We start from the raw sequence: 16,582 nt of genomic DNA, 5'->3' as shown, positions 1-16,582 counted from the left end.
TCATGGTGCGGGGTCGGGGGTCCTGTTGTGGTGGCGTCTGCCTTGTTGCACCAGTGGGCGGGGGTGGCGTTGCGCGGGCCCTTGTCTTGCATTTGCGGCGCGCTGTGTGGTGGGGGAGCAGGGTGCAGCGGGGGTGCTTAGAGCGGGGCTATGTGTGGAGCTTGCGCTGTGTGGGTGTGGCTTCATCGGCTTCTCGGCTATGGAGTTCACCTGTGGGGGTGTGCCCCTGTAGGGGAGGGGATTCATGGCGTTTGGGTTCAGGGGCAGGTGTTCGATATCGGTGTCCTTGTTGGGGGTGGCCCTGTGGGGAGGTTCATGTTGGGGTTCACTGGGGGTGGGAGACTCATGGGGTCGGAGCTCATTGGGGGATTGGAGCTCATTGGGGGGTCGAGACTGCTCCGTCCTGGGGCGGCTCCGGTTGGCGGGCTGGTTAGGGCCATGTGGACCCCTCTTTTGTACATAGCCCACTCTCCGGAGGTGGATGGGGGTTGTTGGAGACTGGGTTCGGGACGGGGACGGGCTGGGGTCACCCGGGTCTGGGCGGTGCCGGCGCTGTCTGCCTGTCTCTGCCCCAGGAGGGAAGGGAACCACCTCCTGGGTCCAGGGGCTGGTTGCCCCTAGGGGGTACCGGCGCTTGGACCTGGGAGTATAGAGTATGCATGGGGGAGTGTGAGTGAGTGTATGACGTCCATTGTTGTTTGTCTTTACGTTGGGTGCGAGTGATTTTGTGTGTATGCATGAGGGTGGGAGTGGGTGATTGTGACTGTGTGTGCCGTTTTTTTTTTTTTGTGACAGGTTGGGTCTTGGACTGCTCCCTCTCCTGGATCAGCTATTTCCTTCCCGCCACACTACCTGCCGGTGGTTGGTATCTCTGCCCCCCGGTATACTTGTGGTTCTCGGTGTCCGGGGCTGAGTGCTTTGGTGTGTGCTGGCTCACTCTCGGTGGGTGCTTGCGGGGGCCTGGCCCCCTGGGCTCTGTCGGGCCTCTGCTTGGGGGGTGGTGTGTCCCGGAGTATTGGGTGTCTGGGTCCATGGCTGGATCTGTTTGGGAGTGGACGGCTGCCGGCGGGGCCTGTGGGTTTGTTGCTGCGGCTCCCTGGGGCTTCTGCACTGTCGCTGCTGGTTGGTTCCCCTGGGACTCTCCACTGCTCTTCTCTGGGGGGGTTGCGGTAGTCCCGGCGGTGGTTCTCCTGGGGTTCCTGTGCTTTGGGGGGCCTTTGGATGTCTGTGGCTCAAATCTCCTCAGTGTCCGTCCAGGGACCATGGGGCAGGTCTGTAGGTCCTCACACTTGCTATTGCATATTTTTGTGGAGAAACCTTGTATACAAAAGCGTGTCCACACCCATACTCACAGGTGTTATGCTTCAGGGGTTGACAGATACACAAATGTTCTATATTGGGCTGCACCTCTCACTAAGTACATTTTACATTCATAATTACCGTGTACTATTTTGTAAAAAAAAAAAAAGAAAATAAAAAAACAGCTGCAGGTGTATAAGCAAGCAGGGTGTGGTCTTGTACTCTCTTCACCCTTCTTTCTCTCCTCCACTCTTTCCTCCTTTTCTCCCTTTTGCCCCATCTCTCTCTTTTTCGAGCTTCTTTTTTCCTTTTCATTCCAGTCTCTGTGTCCGTAACAATTGAAATATTCCCAAAGACGTTTATAATAGAGTTTCTTTTATAAATATCAAGCAGAGCCTTAAAGCATTAGCTGTGATGCTCCGCTTGTGAAAGTAAATCTGTTGGGCAATTTCTTGGAACTCAACAATTCTGAGCGATACTCTGCCGGACAGGACACGGTAAAAAAATAAATAATAATAATAAACTAATTTTTTTAACATACTTCATCCAAACTCATCAAAACTTAGATATGTCTTCAAATTTCATTCCTTTTGTAGTGAAAAACCTGGCTGGGGTACATCTTTACTTAACTATACTATCCTTCTCTTCTACTTAGAAATCATTTTTGTACAATTTTCTTTCCTTGTAGACTGTGTAACTTAACCGATTAGTTCAAGGACTCTGTGATGAATTAAATACAATATTTTTGCAGTAAAAAGAAGTTTAATAAAAAAGTAGAAGCTAATGTTTTCTTCCACTCAGAATCAAAGAAAAACACTTGACTACTCTTCCAAAAAAGTGTTTGTGCTTCATTTTCTGCTTGTTTTATACTTTCTATACAGATCAAAACTCTAAAATTACAGTCACAAATTAGATTTCTGCCTTTTCATGTAAAAGCTACCCCATTGCACTGAAGAAACACTCAGTGCGTTTTTTTAGTAGCTCTAGAAAGTTTAATAAAGAAAGACTGTACATGTGTGAAAAACAGCACTAAACATCCCTAAGACATGCTGGGGATATTGTTCCCTTTTCTCTTCAGCTGTGAATAAATCATTTCTCCACTTTACGTCCTACAAAGCGGAGAAGCTTAAAAAGTGAGAGTTAAGGGAGTAAAGGAAATTCACAGTTTATAGTTGGCAATGTCACTGAAAGGTTTTAGCCTCATATAATATGAGGAAGGCTTTTATTTGCTGGATCCCGAAGCAGAATAAAACCCCTTTCAGACATCGAGATTTCTTCCGGAAATTATCAGTATTATTTTCATGCAATCACCATTTGGAAAAATGTTTTTCAATAATTGTAGTTTTACTTTTTCTTCACTAAATTAAATTCAACACTTACTACAGCTCCAATGGAGTCTTGGAGACAAAGAAAACACATTTGTTGATGAAGTTACAAACCCCAAAACCTTTAGAAAGCTGACGTAGTGACACAAAATTAGCCACAGTTTTAGTTTTTAGTTTTATTTATTTTCTTCAATTGCTAATCCTTTACATTATTTTCTTATTTTTTGAGAGATACCTTTCACATTTTCTAAACAAACTCCTCAGTTGAATGAAGATGATGTATATCATGTATTGTTGATCAGGAGGACCCAAATTCAGACAGGACATTGGCAGGCACATGGTGGTAAGAATATTTAATAGTGAATAAAACAAGGAACATACAGACTTGACACAAGAAACATGAGAACAGGGAACCAAGGCGAGACCAACAGAACAATCCAGTAATGAACAAGGAAACCATAGAGCTAAAATACTATGGTGGTCTGACCAGTGACATGAAAACCAGTGGCGTACAATCACCCGAACCTATGGCAGCTGATTGGAAAGCAAAACTAAGGAAACAAATTAAAACACAAACAGATCTACTAACCAAAGGAAAAAGGATAAAAACTAAAATATGATAAGAAACCAAAATACACAGAACAGAACACCCTGATCGACAGTAATAGACAAACCGAACTAATCCAAATACAAACATTTCCCCAAAACACACACACAACTAAATCTGCCAAGGGTATGAAAAACTTTGGATTTAACTGCATGTATTTGAGCCGGTATGTATGTTATTAACCCTGTAGGAATTACAGAAAATCCACAATAAATTCAAACAAACACCAAATTTGGTTTTTTTTTAATCACTGAACTTGTTTGTTTTAAGAGGGTTTCAGCCTGAAAAAAACAATAGTTTAAATAAATCAATAAAATCCTAAAACTGATGAGACAATAATTCCCACAATGAACTGTAAGCACTGTTCATAAAAGTAATTACTCATACATTATAACAAAATGCTTTCAGACTTAACGTAAAGGCACCTTAATCGCCAATATCAGTTCAGTGAATTTAGAGGAATGTTTCCTGATCCAAACCTACAATTTCTGAGAATTCGTTAGTATCTCATAATTCAATAAATGCTTAACTGAGTTTTATTTAGTTATTGGTTTTATTGAAGCAACAGCAGGTTTGGCAGCGAAAGAAATCAACGGTTAGAAAGACCAATAATGGGTTTTGCAAACTAATTACACAGTGGGAATGGCTACATAACAAAGTATATGAAAGAGCAAATTCGTTTTCAGGGCTTGGCGAGGCACCAGCTGAAGTCTAGCTGCAGAGCAGTATAGAAAATAACAACCATAAATCAATGTGGCCTTCTGCCCACTCTGCTGTCCAACAGCGCTGCCAAGAACGGCTCCTCTGAAGCCCAGTTTCCTCCAAACCAGCTATTCATGCAGACAGAAAGAGTTAGAGCTGCTGACGGCAGTGGCAGCCATTGGAAACATCACTCCATCACAGAAAAACAAAATACGCTGTTTTACTCTTGTATATTATAGAAAGATTGTTACTGAACCTGTCCGGTGAGCTGATTCATCACATAATCAGCTTTTAAGTGTTCCCTGGAACCATACAGTGCCTGTGACATCGAATTTTTACAACAAATCCAATTAAATTTATGGAAAGAAAACATTAATAAAATATTCCAAAAAGTATATTCATGTCGTCAATATGAACCGTTGTTGAGATATATGGTCATAAATTTCACTGAAAAGGCACTTCCAGATTACTCCTTTGTGCTCTTTTATGTCATAGAAGGGGAACCCCGGCATGTAAACTGACTGCTGCTACAATGGCTAACAACACAGACACCAGCAGAGAATCTGATGTTTCTTTAGATATATTTCAGTCACAATCCTAGAGAGTAGCAGCAGAGTCAGGAGAAGAAAGTCAGCTTTCATCAGATGGCAGAGCACCAGTGCTGCGGCGTGCAGACGGCCATCTAATTTGACCAGAGTCTATTGTTGCTGGATGCTGGAGCACGGCCCGATTCAATATGCATGAATCATTTCGCACCACCAGGAAACAGAACCACAGCAACATCCAGATTTCCAAAATATTTCACTAAAGATGGACAAGATCTCGCTATATTAATAAATAAACACACATATTTATGTATACACATGTATATATTAGCAGTTCTTAAGATTAGTTCAATTAGATCAGTTACTGGGTTAACTAAGGTATTATAAACGGAGCAATTAAACATTAAATGCACCAAATTAATCAACTATATATAGCTTCTCAGCACTCAGTGAACTCACTCATTGTAGAACAAAACACATGAAAATATCTGGATGTATAAAACGAAAACTGAAGCAGTTTAACTTCCACAGAACTAAATTGGAATAAAAAATGAATTGAAATGGAATTGAAATTCCACAGAACTTTCTAGAATTGCGCCGCTCAAGGTGGCAGTAGCTCTGTTACTTTTGATTCTGATTTGTTCTTTTTTGGGAACTCTTGTGGTGGATACAGTTGATTTTTTTTTGGACGACTGTCCTCTCCGGTGTCGGGTGCTGTGCAGCCTGGAGGATTTTCCCTAATATTTCTCTACTTTTGAACATTTGTTATGATGCATCGCCATGGCAATGGGGTTGTTTCTCACAACCGGGAGCAGCTGATTAATGTCTCAAAAGCTCAAATAATACTTCAACTACAACCCCAAATCCCTGATGAGTTGAAAAGGAGACGCCGTGGATGCAGAGCAGGAGCAAAGAGAAGAGAGAGAAGGAGGAAGTTCAAAACATCTCTTCCGTCGATTATGATGGGCAATACGAGATCGTTGGGAAACAAGTTGGATGTGTTTTACTGAGACATGGCTGCAGGATCATATCCCAGACTCCAGCGTCTCTCTGCCGGGCTTTTTAACCATACGAGCAGACAGAGATTTAAAGAGGAGTGGCAAATGTAAACGAGGTGGACTGGCAGTACTTGTGAACAACCGATGGTGTTATCCAGGACATGTTACTGTGAAGTGTCGTCTCTGCAATCCAGATATTAAACTGTTTCGTCCATATTATTTACCCAGAGAGTTCACCAGTGTTATTTTGGCAACAGTTTACATTCCACCTTCCGCTGTTGCCGACACTGCATGTGATGCCATCAGTTCAGTTGTTGCTTAGCTACAGACACAAAACCCCAATGCTTTTGTGGCAATTTCTGGTGATTTTAACCATGCCTCACTCTCTGCTACACTTCCAACATTTCACCAGTTTGTCATCTGCTCTACCAGAGAGAGCAAAACGTTGGATTTGTTTTATGCAAATGTCAAGGACTCATACATCTCTACAGCAAGACCTCCTCTAGGCAAATCAGATCACAATCTTGTTTTCTCTGCTCGAAATCTAAGCCCCTTGTTCAGAGGCAACCTGTAATAAAGAGGACTGTGAGAAAATGGTCACGGGAAGCTGAAGAAGCTCTGCAAGGTTACTTTGAGGCTACAGACTGGGACGCACTGTGCCAGCCACATGGAGAGGACATCAATGCCATGACTGAGTGTGTAACCGACTATATACACCTCTGTGTGGATAACATCAACCCCACCAGAACCGTGAGATGCTTCCCCAATAACAAACCCTGGATCACCAGTGACCTGAAGGACCTGCTTAACAAGAAAAAGAGAGCCTTCAGAGAGGGAGACAGAGAATTATTGAGGGGAATACAAAAGCCACTTAAAGTCAAGATAAGAGACAGCGAGGAGGTGTACGAGAGGACGCTGGAGAGCAAGCTCCAGGAAACCAATATCAGAGATGTGGGGTCAGGGATGAAGAAGATCACAGGCTTCAAGCAGAAGGAGGATCATACCGATGGAGGTCTGGACACAGCCAATGAATTGAACGCATTCTTCAATAGGTTCAGTTCAGAAACAAGCTTGGCATCCTCCTCTCCTGCTCACAGCCAAACAGACATCCCACCCTCCTTTGACCCAGAGGACCCACAGCTGTCCAGTAACAACTCAAATATCAAGGGTCTATGGCTGCTTCCACCTCAGCCATGAACCCTTCTGCTTCTACATGTTTGCCTTCAACCATATCAGAACATGCTGATGCTTCCTTTGCTTCCCCCTTCCACCTGTGTGTCTCAAGAAGTCAAGTGAAGATGCAACTGGAGAGACTGAATCGGAATACGAATGCAGGTCCAGATCATGTCAGCCCTAGAGTCCTGAAGGCCTGTGCAGAGCAGCTCTGTGGAATTCTGCAGCACCTCTTCAATCTTAGCCTGGCCCAGAAGAAGGTTCCAGTGTTGTAGAAGACCTCCTGTCTTGTTCCAGTACCAAAGAAAACTCACCCATCAGTCCTCAATGACTATAGACCTGTTGCCCTGACATCTCACATCATGAAGGTCCTAGAGAGACTCCTGTTGGCCCACCTGAGTAAGCAAACAGTAAACTATCAGGACCCCTTTCAGTTTGCTTATCGCTGTAGAGTTGGAGTTGAAGATGCCATCATATACCTGCTTCAACAAACCCACTGTCATCTGGACAAAGCCAGCAGCAGTGTGAGGATCATGTTCTTTGATTTCTCCAGAACATTTAACACAATCCAACCTGATTTGCTTTGTCAGAAACTCTAGAAGACTCAGGTGGAGGCCTCAACAATCTCCTGGATCAAGGACTACCTGACAAACAGACCACAGTTTGTGAGACTGAAGGGTTATGAGTCTAACCAGGTAGTCAGCACCACAGGGGACTGTACTCTCACTTTTACTTTTCACTATGTACACCTCAGACTTCCAGTACAAGACAGACTCCTGTCATCTGCAGAAAATCTCGGATTATTCTGCAGTCGTGGGGTGGATCAGAGATGGACAAGAAGATGAGTACAGGAAGGTGATGGACCGCTTTGTGGCATGTTGTGGAAACAATCATCTCATCTTGAACGTAAATAAAACAAAGGAGATGATTGTAGATTTTAAGAGAAACACGAATAAGTCAAAAACGATTTCCATCATGGGAGAAGAAGTGGAGGTGGTGGAGGAGTATAAATACCTCGGTGTTCACCTGGGCAACAGACTGGAGTGGAGATGCAACTGTGAAGCCATCTACAAGAAGGGACAGAGCAGACTGTACTTCTTGAGGAAGCTTAGTTCCGTTAGTGTTTGCAGCAAGATGCTGCAGATCTTCTATAAGTCTGTTGTGGAGAGTGTGATCTCTTCTGCCATCATCTGCTGGGAAAGCAGCATCAGAGCCAGGGACTTAAAAAAGCTCAACAGGCTGATAAAGAAGGCTGGCTCTGTTCTGGGGACTCCTCTGGAACCTCTGGAGATCATTGTTCAAAGAAGGATTCTTCATAAAATAAAGAACAAATTAAGGAGAACCCTGAGCATCCTCTTCATGAGACTGTCCTACAACAACAGAGTGTCTTCAGTCAGCGGCTTCTTCAGATCTGCTGTAAGACGGAGCGCTACAGGAGATCCTTCCTGCCCAGAGCCATCAGCATCTACAACATAATGAGCTACAATATTTAATTTCCTTTTGGGATTAATAAAGTATTTTTGAATTGAATTGAGTTGTTTGGACTTGCTACCGCATTTATCACTGGCTTTTATTGCTCAATCTGCGTATGGTTCTAGGAGCTCCTCTGGGCTTAGCAGCGGACTGGAATGGACCGGAGCAGATACAGTGTAAATCCAGGGTTACAGTAAATACGGCACTGAGTGAAACAACCGGAGACGAAGGGAGCAGCATGGAGCAATATTAGAATGTTTAGAAAAACGTTTATTTAAATATATTGTAGGCACCTGTAATTCATCTTGTTTTGATAATAATAATAATTTAGGATTATTATGAATAATAAAATAGTTAACAATATTTACCGATATCTAAATGTAGTTTTGACGTCATTTCCGGGGCGACTTTGCACTTGCAAAATGTTTACAAAGAAATATGGCTATTTTGTGTCACAATTGTCTTTTATCAGGTCTTTAATCCTAATATCATGTCAATTACTGCCCAATTTAATATTAAGATGTTTTCTTTCAGTTTCTGCATTAGTGGAAAAAGAGTGTCACAGGCACTTTAATCAAAAACAATGTAATGTCTAAGCTGTGACAGTAGGTGGCGATAGCATCAACATTAGTACACCATGATACAGAAGAACAACCTAAGCTTGACTGAAGCAGTGCCAGGCTCAAGGTTCTTCTGAAAAGATTTTATGCTGTTTTCTTTGACACAGTTTACCCTTTACTGCACTGCTACTGGGATTTCTGAAGAAAATGGATGGATGGATGGATGGATGGATGGATGGATGGATGGATGGAGAAACAGATTGTTACAATGATGTTTTAGACAAAAGTTTAACAAGGCATTAATTGTGGAAAAGGCGTGTGAAGGCATGAGGTGAACAAACATTTAAAAAGAAAAACATATAACCTGAGGTACTGTAGATTCTTTTAAAACAAAAACAGCAAGAATTACTACAATGCTGCTGCTTAAATATTATTGATTATTATAGATATAATAATCTTGTCTGTAACATATAATTGTTATGGAGAACATAGCCGAGCGCTAGCAGTCTGCTGGTTCATACTTATGACAATCCGTAAGTATTAATTTAAATCTATTTAAGTCACAAGTAGTCCGATAAAACCCATCCTTGAACCGCCACCTTAATGTGGTGGAAGGGTTTGAGTGCTCGAATGATCGTAGAGGCTATGTTGTTCGTTCGTTGTCTTCTGCTTATCAAGGACCGGGTCGCGAGGGCAGCAGACTCAGCAGAGACGCCCAGACGTCCCTCTCTCCAGACACCTCCTCCAGCTCCTCCAGGGGGAGCCCAAGGCGTTCCCAGGCCAGCCGAGAGACATAGTCCTTCCAGCGTGTCCTGGGCCGTCCCCTGGGCCTCCTCCCGGTGGGACGTGCCTGGAACACCTCCCGAGGAAGGCGTCCAGGAGGCATCCGGTATACAGGTCCTTCTCAAAAAATTAGCATATTGTGATAAAGTTTATTATTTTCTATAATGTAATGATGAAAATTTAACATTCATATATTTTAGATTCATTGCACACTAACTGAAATATTTCAGGTCTTTTATTGTCTTAATACAGATAATTTTGGCATACAGCTCATGAAAACCCAAAATTCCTATCTCACAAAATTTGCATATTTCATCCGACCAATAAAAGAAAAGTGTTTTTAATACAAAAAACGTCAACCTTCAAATAATCATGAACAGTTATCCACTCAATACTTGGTCGGGAATCCTTTTGCAGAAATGACTGCTTCAATGCGGCGTGGCATGGAGGCAATCAGCCTGTGGCACTGCTGAGGTCTTATGGAGGCCCAGGATGCTTCGATAGCGGCCTTTAGCTCATCCAGAGTGTTGGGTCTTGAGTCTCTCAACGTTCTCTTCACAATATCCCACAGATTCTCTATGGGGTTCAGGTCAGGAGAGTTGGCAGGCCAATTGAGCACAGTGATACCATGGTCAGTAAACCATTTACCAGTGGTTTTGGCACTGGTAAATGGACCAACACCAGCAGCTGACACGGCACCCCAGACCATCACTGACTGTGGGTACTTGACACTGGACTTCTGGCATTTTGGCATTTCCTTCTCCCCAGTCTTCCTCCAGACTCTGGCACCTTGATTTCCGAATGACATGCAGAATTTGCTTTCATCCGAAAAAAGTACTTTGGACCACTGAGCAACAGTCCAGTGCTGCTTCTCTGTAGCCCAGGTCAGGCGCTTCTGCCGCTGTTTCTGGTTCAAAAGTGGCTTGACCTGGGGAATGCGGCACCTGTAGCCCATTTCCTGCACACGCCTGTGCACGATGGCTCTGGATGTTTCTACTCCAGACTCAGTCCACTGCTTCCGCAGGTCCCCCAAGGTCTGGAATCGGCCCTTCTCCACAATCTTCCTCAGGGTCCGGTCACCTCTTCTCGTTGTGCAGCGTTTTCTGCCACACTTTTTCCTTCCCACAGACTTCCCACTGAGGTGCCTTGATACAGCACTCTGGAAACAGCCTATTCATTCAGAAATTTCTTTCTGTGTCTTACCCTCTTGCTTGAGGGTGTCAATAGTGGCCTTCTGGACAGCAGTCAGGTCGGCAGTCTTACCCATGATTGGGGTTTTGAGTGATGAACCAGGCTGGGAGTTTTAAAGGCCTCAGGAATCTTTTGCAGGTGTTTAGAGTTAACTCGTTGATTCAGATGATTAGGTTCATAGCTCGTTTAGAGACCCTTTTAATGATATGCTAATTTTGTGAGATAGGAATTTTGGGTTTTCATGAGCTGTATGCCAAAATCATCCGTATTAAGACAATAAAAGACCTGAAATATTTCAGTTAGTGTGCAATGAATCTAAAATATATGAATGTTAAATTTTCATCATGACATTATGGAAAATAATGAACTTTATCACAATATGCTAATATTTTGAGAAGGACCTGTATAAGACAAATACTACTCCAGAACTTTCTCTGAGACCAGTAATCGGTCAATCACTAATACGGAAATACAAATTATTTTTTCCAGCCTCGTTCTGTTTTCTTATTTTATTTTTCTGTCGAGTCCTTCATTGAATCAAATTTCAGACATTTCCAGACTGATTAAGATTCCTCTCGTAGCTGATGTTACAGTAAATGTCTCTATTACCTTATTTTATGATAGCAACACAAAAACTATAAAAATGTTTTCCTCCCACTGACAGAGTTAGTAAATGTCTCCCTCAGAGGTAACAGTTTTAGCACTGTTTGTAGGCAGGAGGAAAATTATTTTCTAGCCAAAATATTTATCTAAACAGCAAGTTAACTTGGGAAAATACTTTTAAAAATATCAGTCAAATTAATCAGTATTTTCTGACTTGTTACAGCAGCAGGTGTTATATTGCACTAAACAATGGGTAAAATGCGTGGAGCTTATTAAAGACACGTTCCTCACATACTCAGCATACCCAAAAAGGTCAAAGTGATGATTTCAATCATAATGGCTCACCTTGGCTTTGTTAATGGTGCAGTGCAGTGCATTGTTCTCCTGGTCATACTGCAAACTAAACTCCAAGGTTCCCAGTGTGGCTGTAAAGACAGAAGGAGAGGAGAAGGAATTACAGTAAACTGGCTGCTAAAGAAAAGCCTGCATGGCCAGCAGACACGGCCTCTCTGGAGTGTTCTCTGCTTGGTTGGTTTGGATCAACCGAAGAGAAGGCACTAATGGAGGTTCTCATGTTCCTTTAATCACGGAAAAGTTGAACTTACACAACCATGCATGAATAAGAAATCATAGATACATTGCCTCCCAATAGTATCCATACTCCTTACACTTTTAAACATTTTGTCAAGTTCCCAGTGTATACCTGTTGAGTGGAAGAAAATGACACAATATTTTCAACTGTTTGTAACAAATAAAAATATGAAAGGTTGAGTGCATTTCTGCTTAGTTCCCTTCACTCCGATACCCTTTCAAAAATCTATTGCAACCAACTGTCCTCAAACGTCACGTAAGTAGTAAACAGATTCCAGCATTTTGCAATTTAACCTGAGTATTAATGCAGATAATGTCCTATGAAGGCCTCACAGGTCTCGTAGAGAACATTAGTGGAGAACCAGCATCATGAAGACCAATGAGCACAGCAGACAGGTCAGGGAGAAGGTTGCGGAGACGTTTAAAGCAGCGTTAGGTTCTAACAATATCCAAGCTTTGAACATCTCACAGAGCTCTGTTCAATCTTATCTTAACATGGAGAGAGGATGGACCAACTGCGGACCTAACAGGTCCTGGAGGTGCATCTAGACAAACAGGTCCATGGTGACTTTAGAGGAGTATCAGACATCCACAGCTCAGGTGGGAGGCAGGACACCTATTAGTCATGATTGTACACATTTATCATTTATTAAATAGCGGCGAGGAAAAAGGCAATTTTTTATTTAAGGTATTTTTTTCAGCACTAGTGGCCTTTATTTTTGACAATAGGTAGACAGGAAAGGGGGTAGAGAGAGGGGGAGACATTCGGTAAATGTCACCCGGTCCGGGACTCGAACCCGGGACAGCCGCCTCGAGGACTGTAGCCTCCGTACATGGTCGCTCGCTTAACCCCTACACCATCAGCACTGCGCCACAAAGCCATTTTTAAAATAAACCCATAAGAAGTCCCGTTTAAGGTTCATGACAAACCATGCAGGGGACACAGCAAACATGTGGAAGAAGATGCTCTGGTCACATAAGAGCAAACATAAACTATTTTCCTTACATGGAAAACTGTGTGGCAAAAAACTAATAGTGTAAATCATCCTGAAACCACCATCCCCACTGTTAAGCATGGTGTTGGCAGCATCATGCTGTGGGATGCTTTTCTTCAGCAGGGAAAGGGTGGATGGTCAGTTCTGATGGGAAGATGGAGGAAGATAAATGCAATAAAATTCAAGAAGAAAACATGCTCGAGTCTGCAGAAGACTTGAGTTTTACCTTCCAGCAGGACAACAAACCTGAACATTCAGCCTGAGATACAATGGGATGGATTAGATCAAGGCATGTTGGTGTGTTACAATGGACTAGTAAAACTGCAAACTGAGAAAAATCTGTGACAGGACATGATGATTCATTATTAGACGCTCTCCATCCAAATTATACTGAATTTAAACTATTTTGCAAAAAAGATTAAGCAGAAATCTTAATTTCCAAATATAAAAATGACCGCCCAAAACAGCTTCAGTTTAAGTATGTAGCTCATTACTGAAGGAAAATATATTTCTACCTTAGGGTGTACTCACTTTAGTTGCTAGGGGTTTAGACATTAATGGCTATGTGCTGAGTTATTTTGAGGGCACAGCAGATTTACACACTTATACAAGCTATATACTGACTACTTTACACAGTATCAAGATGTCGTATCTTCAGTGTTGTCCCGTGATAAGATTTAATAAAGGGTTTACAAAAATGTGAGGGTTGTACTTACTTTTGTGACATACTGTGAAACAAATCCTGTTTCCTGTAAAAGGAAAAATTCATAGTTTTTTATAAGTTTAGATTTTATTTACTTTAACTAAATTTAAATTTCAACAATTTTTTCTAAGTCAGGGTTATAATCTGCAAACACTGACTGAAATAACTGAGACGCTTAACATAAAACTATGTGGATTTGAGTGTATTTCCCATGAAAATAATAATGTTTGTGATAAATTTTTTGTTATTTATACTTGGGTATGTCTGTTTGTTTAAAAACAGCTCGAACAGCTTTATTTGACTCAATCTGAACTAATCAACAGTAGCACAGAAAGTCAAACTAATCTTTTGTCATTAGATGCTTGTTTTGCATGATCTTGACCTTTTTCAACTGCCGCTTGTTTGTGTTGCGTGTTTCTTACTTCCAGGATTTATAGCGATAAAGAATTGCAAACATTTTAACAATGATCATAAAAAGATGTTAATAACGGTCACTGTGACATTGGGCAAAAACCCTCTATTTGTTATAAATATATATGAGCTGTAAACAACTTTAGTTTGTATAAATTTGTGATGGTACTTGCAGATACCAACACCTCCCACATGTTTTACCTCCTTAAAAAATGAGAGCCATGTGATGTGGGATGAATCAGGGCTTAAACTTTGCTTTACATGAAGTAGACAGAGGAGTTTTACATCATAACTGAAACCTTATCTGAAGAATATTGTCATTCACTTCCAAAAGTTTGGATTTAAGTCTTCATTTGTGATTAAAGTGCTCCTGAGTCCACTAAAACCCAGTGAATCAATGTTGCTCCTGGAAACAGCTGAGCTCACTACCAACACAAACAGAACCACAAACACACAATGATTTACTTATGGTGACAGAATAAAGCCTTTTAATAAAGTCTTCTGCTCACTATGTGTGCAAATACTGTTTTCTTGTCAGTGCTGCTGAAGTACAAAACGAGACATTTATGCAGAATATCAGCCAGTTTAGGTACTATTTTACACCTTAAAGGATTAAAGTTCAGGATTCTGAAATTAGGGTCTGTTAAAATAGTTATAAGCCATTAATATCTGACTCTCATTCCATCTTCTGTTGGTCTAAGGCTGAAGCTAAAACTGCTCCAAGAGGAACAGAACCAAGCAGACTCCTACTTTCCAAAACATCCATCCATCCATCCATTTGCTTTTCTACTGTGCACTCCCCTGCATAAAACAGATCTTAAAACTTTTACAGTACTTTCTGTAAATGCTAGAATGATTCATATGTTTAGAAACCAATATGCTGGTGCCCCTTTATACTGTCATTACACTATTGAGTATCAGCCTTTTGTTTCAATGGCGTTTCCAGACATGATGCCACAAAAATAACACTCCTACATTACCTTCTTGTACATTTAACCCTGTAGGATACAAAAGTTGATCCCAATATAAAACAACCACCATTGATGTTTTCAACATGTTGAAAGGTTCCACACCACATGTAAGTGGCACACATTCAGAACTGACACATCAATGACCAATGATATCACAGTGCTATGCAGACAGTTTACTCTGCTGGGGGTGTGTAAGGGTTGAGAATAAATAAAAATGTAGGTATTTCTTATCGTCTGACTTAGTGCTAGGCGATATGGAAAAAACCATATATCACGATATAGACTATTTTATATCACAATAATGATATACAGGGGTTGGACAATGAAACTGAAACACCTGTCATTTTAGTGTGGGAGGTTTCATGGTTAAATTGGACCAGCCTGGTAGCCAGTCTTCATTGATTGAACATTGCACCAGTAAGAGCAGAGTGTGAAGGTTCAATTAGCAGGGTAAGAGCACAGTTTTGCTCAAAATATTGAAATGCACACAACATTACGGGTGACATACTAGAGTTCGAAAGAGAACAAATTGTTGGTGCACGTCTTGCTGGCGCATCTTTGAACAAGACAGCAAGTCTTTGTGATGTATCAAGAGCCACGGTATCCAGGGTAATGTCAGCATACCACCAAGAAGGACGAACCACATCCAACAGGATTAACTGTGGACGCAAGAGGAAGCTGTCTGAAAGGGATGTTCGGGTGCTAACCCGGATTGTATCCAAAAATGGACAATGTGAATCCAAAAGTGGACAATGTGAAACATGTATTGTTCACGTTTTCGAAATTAAGAAGATTTTAATTTGTCTGCATCTCTTTGAAAAGCCTCCCATCATTGAATATTGCACCATGCAATTTCATATAAATGTGCATCTGCATCAGCTTGAACAGTGGTTGAAAGACACACAAAATCATTCCAAGGGCCCCATATGGCCCCCTTGTCGCACCTTGGACACCCCTGGCCTAAAACAAACCAGAATTGCAATCACTGCTAGACTGATCTCCTGTAGCTAATGTGCACATATTTACATGTGCTGTACCAGTCAGTCATGCACTTCACTTTATTATATACTCTGTTGTTATGCTTTTCATTTTTACATACATGCATTTATACATGCACTGGCTCCAGTGTTGTGTTTTAGGCTGTTTTTAACTGTATGTGGGAAACTGTGTTAAATGTGTGGGGCGCGCCTTGTTTGTTCCTGTTTTCAGAGAGGTGTCCAATGGTTGGATCAGCTCCAGGTGGCAGGAGTAGTACGACTCATTGGATTCTTTATTTTTATTTCCAACTAATTATAATGATCTTGCATTAGTCACACATGTTCAATCTGCACCTTGAACATACAGGGGTTGGACAATGAAACTGAAACACCTGTCATTTTACTGTGGGAGGTTTCATAGATAAATTGGACCAGCCTGGTAGCCAGTCTTCATTGATTGCACATTGCACCAGTAAGAGCAGAGTGTGAAGGTTCAATTAGCAGGGTAAGAGCACAGTTTTGCTCAAAATATTGAAATGCACACAGCATTATGGTTGACATACAAGAGTTCAAAAGAGGACAAATTCTTGGTGCACGTCTTGCTGGTGCATCTGTGACCAAGACAGCAAGTCTTTGTGATGTATCAAGAGCCACGGTATCCAGGGTAATGTCAGC

At 41.7% G+C, this 16,582-nt stretch overlaps 1 protein-coding gene across 5 annotated transcripts in view; it reads right to left on the bottom strand.

Annotated features, from left to right (window-relative positions):
* doc2b (double C2-like domains, beta) overlaps positions 1–16,582 on the bottom strand; it is a 250,966-nt gene that overhangs the window by 112,267 nt on the left and 122,117 nt on the right. For all 5 annotated transcript variants that reach the window (XM_047379277.1, XM_047379279.1, XM_047379275.1 and 2 more), the window contains one exon: positions 11,605–11,684. In XM_047379277.1, the coding sequence (XP_047235233.1) occupies positions 11,605–11,684 (80 nt within the window). The remainder of the gene's footprint in view (positions 1–11,604; positions 11,685–16,582) is intronic.

Source organism: Girardinichthys multiradiatus, chromosome 11 (genome assembly GCF_021462225.1).
Source record: "Girardinichthys multiradiatus isolate DD_20200921_A chromosome 11, DD_fGirMul_XY1, whole genome shotgun sequence".
In the NCBI taxonomy this organism is placed as follows: domain Eukaryota; kingdom Metazoa; phylum Chordata; class Actinopteri; order Cyprinodontiformes; family Goodeidae; genus Girardinichthys; species Girardinichthys multiradiatus.
Note: the sequence above shows the minus strand (reverse complement) of the source record. Positions and strands in the feature narration are given on the sequence as shown.